A 9,317-nucleotide genomic window follows, 5' to 3' on the forward strand; every position below is an offset into this window, starting at 1 on the left:
CGAGGCTGCGGTGACCGGGAGCGGCCACTGCACTCCAGTCTGGGCGATGGAGTGAGACTCTAACTCAAAAAAAAAAACCAAAAAAAAAAAACCACAAAGACTGAGCCCTGAGTGAAAGGGGGTATTGCCTTTTATACATTTTTAGCTTCTTTGTTTCCCCTATTAGGCTTACACATCAGTAATATTATGATTGGGGTTTTCACAGTCCAAGGTTGCGCACTACAGATTGAGGGCCACATTCCTTTCTTGTTTGTTTGGGTTTTTTTTTTGAGTTGGAGTCTCACTCCGTCGCCCAGACTGGAGTGCAGTGGCCGCTCCCAACCACCGCAGCCTCGACCTGCTGGGCTCCGGCGATCCATCCACCTTAGCCTTCCAAGTAGCTGGAACTACAGGCACGCGCTACCACGCCTGGCTAATTTTTTGGTTTATTGTAGAGATGAGGTCTCGCCAAGTTGCCTAGGTGGGTCTCGAACCCGTGGGCTCAGGCAATCCACTCACCTCAGCCTCCCAAAGACACGGGATTACAGGCTGAGCCACCAAGCCCGGCTCATATTCCTTTCTAACATAATTTCTTTCTGTTCTGGGAAGGCCCTTATCTCTATCCTGGAAAGGCCTTTGTTAGGCTGGGGGGGCTCCCTGTCTCATTCCCCCCCTTGATGCTCAAATCCCTTTCTAGAATTATAGAACATAACTTTGGTTTAAGGATTTGTACTTTTATAATAGCATTACATGTACTGCCATTTTTCTTTTGACCATGGCCTCAATGAAGTTGGAGGCAGACCTTATAACCAAGGGAGCTAGACAGGGCAGGATTAGACAAATTCTCAACACTATGAGTATAACACCTATGAGGGTCTTAAATTTCCCAAAAGTTGTGAACCAACCACTAAACAGTTTTCTGAGGTCCCAGCCTTTCCAGATTTGGACTGGGACATGAGTAATCTTTCTCATCCAGTCGGTGATTTTCTCTATGACCTTTTCCGTATCATCTATTTGTAAGCAGCAGTTGCTTAAGTTAAACTTTCCACAAACCCCTCCTTCTTTGGTGTGACGGACCTCTAACCATTTCTTGCTTGTGGGTGGTATTGTGGGTTGAAACAGGTATACAGACTTACCTGTTGGCAAATAGACTAGATGGTTTTGTTATGTTTGCAGATTCCTGAAATTGTTTCCTGACAAGAGAAATGGGTATGGTAAAGGAGGATCCAGGTAACTCTTTGACCCGACCTGGTTGTGTGAATACATGGGTTACATGAGGCAGAGAGCTTTGAAATTACAAGAAGAAACCAGATTAGTAACAATAGACAATGGTTATACATCCTGTCCAAAAGAGATAAAAGAGTGCTAGCAGTGACCTTTCACTGTGGATCCAGCTGTCTGGAGCCACTGATGCCAAACCTACAGCAAAAACCAGGGCAAGAATTACAGCAACAGACAATAGCAAGGGATGACACTCACAATAAAAAACACAGTCAGTTTGTTTGTTTGATGGCTGATTTATTAAGCTTCTGCCTTGCATAGATTAGTAGTCTTCTAAGGTCCTGGTGTTGTGGCTTGTTTTCTTTGAAGAGTCAGCTTCCCGGGTGTTGATGGATTAGCAGTGCACTCCCAGTCTTGGAAGGCTCGTTTCACTTTGAGGTGATTAATAAAGGGGCCCTTCTCTGCTACTTTTATTGCAGTGGGTGTGGACAAAATAACAGTAAACGGACCTCTCCAAAGGGGCTTTAGGGGCTGGATGTTCCACTCTTTACCCATACATCATCCTCAGGTGTTTTTTTCCTTCAAGTTTCAGGTATTTATTAATCAGTGGAATCCCCAACACAATACGTCATCGTGACTTCTTGCATTTAGAGGAGAAGAATTTCCTGGTTAAGTGGGAAATTGTGTGGATGACTTCTGGAAGACCTTCATTCTAAGCAGCTTTATAGTGAAACATTTCATTCAGAACTCTGAACCCTCTTTCTTCAGTTTGCTGTAATCCACATTCACTGAGAAGAACTTGTATTGACCATTGGGACCCAGTTTGTTCCACGGCTCTGGGTTATACTTTCTGTCCCAACTAACATCTGGATTCAACATCGCCAGACGCATGAGATACAGTATGGCTCCAGTACCCCCAGTTCCAATAAATGCAAAGAGGGGGATCAAGCTCGGGTGCTTCTTGACCTGACTGAGGATCTGGCGGAGCATGGCTGCAGCAGAGGTCTGTGGTGCAAAGGAAGAGGACAAACATGCCAGCCAGGCCCGGCAGGAACTTATCACCGCCCATCCCCAGGTTTAAAGGGTGAGCATCTGTGGTTAAGCTCACAGGCAACTGCTCTCTAACCCAATTGCCTAGCAGTGAGGGCTGAACCTAGAGCCTGCATCTGCTGTCTTAGAGTAAGATTACCTACTTCCTTTAAATCTCCTTTTATACTTTTAACAATGCGGGGAGGGCACTGGTAAAGATTCAAGAGGGGAAAACCTTGTCTGCTTAGTGGGGCTAGACCTGATTCTTAGCAAAGCAATTAATTGGCAACGGTTGGTCCCATCGCAAGTGAGTTTCCTGATACAGTTTACTTAGTTTCAGTTAACTAAAGTCTAGTTAACTGAAACTAAGTCTAGTTCATCCATTCCACTTTTCCACTTTTCCAGAGCTATGGTGGCGATAGACAGTGTGTAATTTTCATGTGATTCCTAAGCCCCGTGCCACCGATTGTATTACTTCAGACACAAATTTCAGACTATTGTCTGATCCTATAGTGACTGGGATTCTGAATTGGGGAATGATTTCTTTTAGAAGCAGCCGTGCTACTCATGTGCCTTTTCAGTGAGGGTAGGAAAGGCCTCTATCCAATCTGAGAAAGTACATACAAAAACTAACAGATATTTGTAGACTCAGACCCAGGGAAGTTCAATGAAGTCCACAACTATGTTCTCGAATGGGGCCCCTCTAACACTCTGCACTCCTGGAGAGATCTTAGGCCCCTGCCATGGGTTGTTTCGGGCACATACTTCACATTGCTTACATACTGCATGGGCTATGCTGGAGAATCGGGGAATGTAAAAGTGCTGGCCTAATGTGGTCTTGAGAGCTGTCCAGCTCATATGGGTTTCTTGATGAAGATTAGGGCCAAAGCCTCAGGGATGGCAACTTGCCTGTCCTTAAATTTCCACCATCCACCCGGGAAATAGTTCCCATCTTTAGTTTTGAACCGAGTCTGCTCATGCTGTGAAAAGTTAGGGTACCATTCTGCCAATGGACTTGGGAACAATATGGCAGCCAAAGTCACTGGCTCCCTTATTCCCTGGGAGGCTGCGAGCTTTGCCTCCTGGTCCGCCTACCGGTTTCCTTGAGTGACCAATGTGTCTCTCCTCTGGTGTTCCCAGCAATGCATAACTGCTACCTTTATAGGGGCCTATACAGCATCTAAGCATTTAGGAATTTCTTTACCATATTTTATGTCTTTGTCTCCTGAGTTGATTAGGCCCTTTTCCTTATCTAAAGCCCCCTGTGCATGGAGAATGCTGAAGGCATATTTAATGTTAGTGTATATATTGACATTTATTCCTGATGCTAGCTGGAGGACTTGGGTTAGCACAATTAATTCTGCCTTTTGTGCTGAAGTCCCATTTGGCTTTACCTTAATGGTGGACTGCAGGGTTACTACAGAGTATCCTGCAAACCGTTCTCCCTCCCTTATGAAGCTGCTGCCGTCAGAGAAATATTCCACATAGGGGTCCCTGAGAGGCTGGTCTGTCAAGTCAGATCGGCTGAGAAATACCTCATCCAGGATCTCAATGCAATCATGACAGGGCTGACCCAGCTTGGTAGGCAGCAAGGTTGCAGGGTTGAGAGTCTGCACCACTTTCAAGTGAATCTGTGGATTCTCACATAACATCCCTTGGTATTTGACCATTCTAGCGTTAGTCAACCAGTACTGCCCCTTATATTCCATTAATGTTAATACTGAATGTGGCACCCGGACCATTAGTTCTTGTCCCATAGTCAATTTGTCAGCCTCTGCCACTAGAAGGGCCATGGCAGCGAGTGCCCATAGGCAAGGTGGCCAGCCTTGAGCAACAGAGTCAAGCTGCTTGGAGAGGGCAGTGCCAGCATCCTAGCATTTGGATCAAGACCCCTACTGCTAATCCAGTACACTCATCAATATACAGGAAAAAAGGCTGAGATATGTCAGGGAGCCCAGGCTGGGTGCTCTAACAAGGGCTTGCTTAATTTCCTCAAAGACCTTCTGCTGTGCTTTTATCCACCACATAGGCTCTTGCTCTCCCTCCTTTGTGGCCTCATAGAGAGGTTTTGCCAGCAGTGAAAAGTTAGGTATCCAAAGAATGTTCTGCCCTGGTATCTACCATGAAGTCACGGGCCCGGCCCCCCACAGTCATTCGGACTATAGGCTCCCAGGGGCCTAGCAAAATGGAGCCTGGTCTGTCCTAGTCTTCCCCATAGTTTTCCATGACAGCTAGGCCAACAAAATGATTCTCTGGGGCTACATATGGTTGGGGTGCAGGCTGGTATTGTCCCTGAACCACCTGACCTCTTTCTCTTCCTTGGGGAGTCAGGCGAAAATCTTCTGGCCCCAGACACTTATTTTTCCAGTGTCCCTCTCGAAAACAGTGGGCACATTGGTTCCACCCCAGTCTTATCATTGGGCACGTGACCCTTTTTGCTGGCCTCCCTGCCTGCCTTGGCTTCAGCCTAGGCCTGGTGGGGCAGCCCTCCAGGTATGTCACTCTGCCAAAACAACAGCAAAGAGGTCTACTTTCTTTTTTCTTTTTCTGGTCTGCTTCCCTTCGGGCCTCTTGGTCTCAACTGATAAACACCTTTGTTGCAACCTCTATCAGCGGTGTTTATCCCTGCAGAGCTCTCTTACTTTTGTAACTTGCACAAGATGTCTCCCTGAGCCTGGTCGACAAAGACTGCATTAATCATTCACTGATTTTCAGCTGCCTCTGGGTTAGAGAGTGTAGAGATGGAATGCCTCACATAGCCTCTCATAGAACTGGCTGGGGCTCTCTTCGGGGCCTTGGAACACCTCTGAGGTTTTGCTCATATTCATGGTCTTTTCCCCTCCTTCCTTCACATCACCCAAAAGGGTCCCTTGATAACGCTCAAGCACTTGAAATTCACGGTCATCATTAGGTTTTCCATTGGGGGTTTTCCTCAGGGAACTGATTTTGAGCATATGTTTGTGCACTCAGTGTTCCTTCAGGGGTGTGCTACTCTATTTTAAAGCACCCTGAGTAATGTGGTGGCATTCTTCAGTGTTAAGCAAAGTTAAGAGGAGCTGGTGGCAATCAGTCCAAGTGGGCTTATGGGTCTGAATGAAGGACTGCATTAGATCAAACATGGCCTAAGGCTTCTCAGTATATGAGGGGTGTGATGCTTCCAGTTCAGGAGGTCAGTGATGGTAAAGGGTTGACATATAAAAGTACGTTGTCCCCCTTGGATTTAACCATCTGGACTCTAGTAAAGGGGCCCTCTAATTTCTCTCAACAGCAGTTGTGAAGCCTCTAGACATCCAAGGGGAGGGGGCTGTCAGCAAATTTTCCCTGATATCTTTCTGCTGGGATATATGGAGTTAACATCGGCAGCTCTGAGCTGCTGCCTGGGGCATTTGGGGTGACCTTGGGGAAGGGGTGGATTCTGGGCTGAGGCCTGCTTCAGCTGAAGCAATTCAGGGGGTGTGGGTGGCAAGGAGGGATACAGTGGTGCGTAAGGAAGGGGGATCTCCTTAGGTTCCTCAGACAGAATGGGCTTTCTTGACCCCGGTGGGCACCTTGAGGGAGCTGTTGCTTGGGCCAGCATGATTCTATAGCTTTTTTTTAGACAGACTTTTATCCAAGGTGAGTGAGAGAGGACTACATCTTGACAACAGTTAATGTAGGGAAACTGGTCTTGATGGCCTGGATCCCCCAAGGTGATGTCAAACACCTTACTACTAGTTTCTCATTTGGTGACCCCTCAGAGGGCCACCCCACCCCAAACAAAGGTCAATCTCCAAGTCTGAAGCTTTCTGAGAGTCAACTTAATAGCATAATTCCCTGAATATCCCTTTTTGAAATTCTTTACTATGCACTCTAGGGGAGTAAGCTTGCCCTGATTGCCACCAACTTCCACCCGCAAAAGATAACAGTCACACACAAGATGGGAAGGAATGGGGGAGGGTAAGAGGGTTGGACACTTGCTCCGCCCATCTCCAGCCGTACCCCTTGTGGGGCTATTTCAGGTGACTTCTGGCAATAGGTAAGTCAGTATAATCCCCAAACCAGGTTTTGACCCAGAGCGCCATACCCCTTGAGGAGATATTTCATGTGTTTTCTTGGCAAAAGGCAAGTTGGTATAACCCCCAACCAGGTTTCAGTCCCACTAAAGGACTTACTCCTGCAGTTTAGCCATATGAAGGTCACCAACGATCCCAAATCTATTCTAGCCATTTAGCCATGCGAAGGTCACTTCTGGAACCAAATCAGGGCGACTGCACTCGCTTCACCATTAGGTGACATCTTGTTCACTCACATTCACACAACATCTCCAACCAGCTGCCCAGTGCCTTAGAGTCACGGTTTCATCCCCCTGTGGGACTACTTGGGCAGCTCTGGGAGGTGATCAGGTTCCCCTTCTGCCTCTTAGGGGCAGGTCTACCAAATCGAACCGGGGTTCTTACCAATCTGATGGATGGTGCTCCCTTGGATGCTTCCTGGGTCTCACCGGGCTCCTTTGCGCTTACAGGTTCCTTACCTCGGCACACCAGGAGGGCTAGTCCCCTATGGATCAGGTGGTCTGCTGGCTCCAGGCAAGGTCACCTCTTTCGGTGTCCTGGGGTCATGATAATACTTTTTCTGCCCCCTGATTCCTGGCCAATGCACCAGAGAAGTGGCAGGATTTTACAGAGAAAGAAATGGGACACTGAGGCTACTTTGCTAGGAAGCAGTGTTTTTCATGCTGGCACCAGCTCAGCAGATTCACATCCAAAGGCTGAGCCCGGGTATAGGAGGGCAGTACCTTTTATACAGTTTTGGCTTCTTTGTTTCCCCATTAGGCTTACATATTGGTAACATTATGATTGAGTTTTTCGCGGCTCAAGGTTGCGGCAGAATTGCACATACACACAACAGATTGAGGGCCAATTCCTTTCTAACATAATTTCTTTCTGTTCTGGTATGGCCCTTATTTCTATCCTAGAAAGGCTTTTATTTTGTTAGGCTGGGGGGTGGGGGCTCCCTGCCTCAGAAGGATTCCTTGAAGTCAGGAGTTTGAGACCAGTCTGGGCAACATAGTGCGATCCTGTCTCTTAACAAGAAAATTAAATTTTAAAAAAGACAGAAAGTGCTTAAGTAAGAGCCAAATCATCTGCACTGTGAAAAGAAAAACATTAGACAAATTACCAAACTTAATCTGAGCAAAGAAACCATGAATCTGACAGCCCCTTGAACCCATAAAGGCTCAGAACCATCACCCAGCAATGTGGGAAGGCAGTATTTCTAGATGGAAATAGGAAGTGGCATACATAAACAGTGACTGGGTACAGGTCAGCATTTGCCTTATACAATATGTTCTGATCAGTCGCCTGCCTGTGAAGCACAGCTGTGAAGCACAGCTGCTGTGATTGGCTGAGACTAAGCTATTTGTCACAAGAATGTCTCAGTTGGGATGTAGTTTGTTTAAATACTAAGTTAGGCTGGAGTTCAAAACATGGAGACAACTTTAGGTCAAATATAATTTAATTGAATAATTTCTGTCTTTAAGTCAGCCTCTCAATTTTGGAGAATACGTTATGCTTTCTGCAGTTTTTTGTTATTCCAACCCTAATGAGACCATCTGATATACAAAGGGTGGCTGCAAAGGAGCATTTAAGGCCCTTGAGGGGACACATAACAGTTAGGGACACTATTATCATGGCTATCAGAGGGACAGTACCATGAAATTGAAGTACACGCCTTATCAGAAACCTTCACAAATGCAACAGATCAAAATCAAATAACTCAAAGTTGAGGCAATAAAGATACTTCAACAGTATTTGAGTCCAACTGGTCAGGTCAGTGTTCAGGGGATAATAGTGATTAAGCACCATAGGTCGCAGGAAAATGGCTTGATTTAAAGCATCATCTCACTCATAAAATCACTTTACACATGTCGCTTCCTGTTTCAGTCTGACAGTGAGCAGCTATCAGAGCACTCCACCCAGCAACAGTGAGGGAGCAGTGTTCACAGGCAGGAAAAGGAAATGACATAAGAAATAGCCTGATCGGTTACAATTCAGCCTTTGCCTTCTTTGGACACGTCTGATCGGTTTGCAGCCTGTGATTGGCTGAAAGCTGGCTGCGATGATTGGCGGAGACTACATTCCTGTTACAAAAATGTACTCTCAAATCAGGTTGCAGTTTGTTGACATATCGAAAAAGTTGTACACAACCGTAGAACAAATTGAATTTCATTTAACAAAACTTACTCCCTGAGCCAAGGAAGTTGGACAAGAGTTTTGCTTTCCCTGAAGAGAGAACCTGATCAAAATCCAGTCCCGAAAGAGGATTCAAAGGAAAGCCAGGTAATGGGGGTGAAAGAAATGTGGAGTTCGGACACTCAGTCCTTTCCTGCTTCAGGGGAGGATCCCACACTCCTGGCCCCTAGTAGAGGCCTGATACTGTGTGCCCCCCCCCTCCACCGTGCATTCGCTTCCGCTGCCACGCGACCGCCACGACAGAGGCCTCGGCTAAAGCCTCGAGTTCGCAGCCAGGGCCTACGTCCAGCTGAAATTCTTCGGAAGGCGTGGCAGCAGCAGATCCAGGGCGAGGTCGCGCTGCTCAGCCTCAGAGTACACGGGCCGGTAGCCCAGCCGCTGCAGCGCGTCTGCACACAGCTCCTGCACGCGGCGGATCTTCTCAAAGGGCAGCGCGTGGCGCCACGCCTGGGAGACGTTGAGCGCGTTCCTGGCGGTTGTCTGGAAGGCCTCATGGGGCTTGCCGAGCCCGGTTCCGTGAGTGATGTTGTGGATCCAGGTCTGCAGCTGCGGCGTGAGGCTCAGGCCGGTGAAGGCGTAGAGCGCGCGAATCTCGGCCAGGGGCGCCCGCGCCAGGTCCTCAAAGCGCACCAGGCGGTAGCGGCCGCGCAGGAGGGACGGCGGCTGGAGGGTGGCGGCCTCCGCGATGCGCACGTGGCTGCGGCACACCTCGCGCACCACGCGCAGCTCCTGATCGTTCGCCGCCCCCTTGCGGCTGGCGCCCAGCACGATGTCGTTGTCGCGTGCCAACAGCAAGGACGTCTGCTCGCGGGAGCGCAGCACGGCCCGCGGGTCGCGCACCAGGTGCACGACGCGCAG

General features: G+C 48.1%; 1 protein-coding gene and 1 pseudogene across 2 annotated transcripts in view; both read right to left on the minus strand.

The window, feature by feature from the left end:
* Positions 1 to 1,840: 1,840 nt before the first annotated feature.
* Positions 1,841 to 2,257, minus strand: LOC110596532 (annotated as a pseudogene). The gene has a single exon (XR_002482532.1). The product of XR_002482532.1 is annotated as a cytochrome c oxidase subunit NDUFA4 pseudogene (transcript).
* A 6,481-nt stretch (positions 2,258 to 8,738) lies between these two features.
* LOC103270399 (carbohydrate sulfotransferase 6-like) overlaps positions 8,739 to 9,317 on the minus strand; it is a 1,152-nt gene continuing 573 nt past the window's right edge. Inside the window, exon 1 of the mRNA XM_021717505.1 lies at positions 8,739 to 9,317. This exon is cut by the window's right edge and continues 573 nt beyond it. Within this exon, the coding sequence (XP_021573180.1) occupies positions 8,739 to 9,317 (579 nt within the window).

Source organism: Carlito syrichta, unplaced genomic scaffold (assembly GCF_000164805.1).
Source record: "Carlito syrichta isolate Samal-C Ts95f unplaced genomic scaffold, Tarsius_syrichta-2.0.1 Scaffold309823, whole genome shotgun sequence".
In the NCBI taxonomy this organism is placed as follows: domain Eukaryota; kingdom Metazoa; phylum Chordata; class Mammalia; order Primates; family Tarsiidae; genus Carlito; species Carlito syrichta.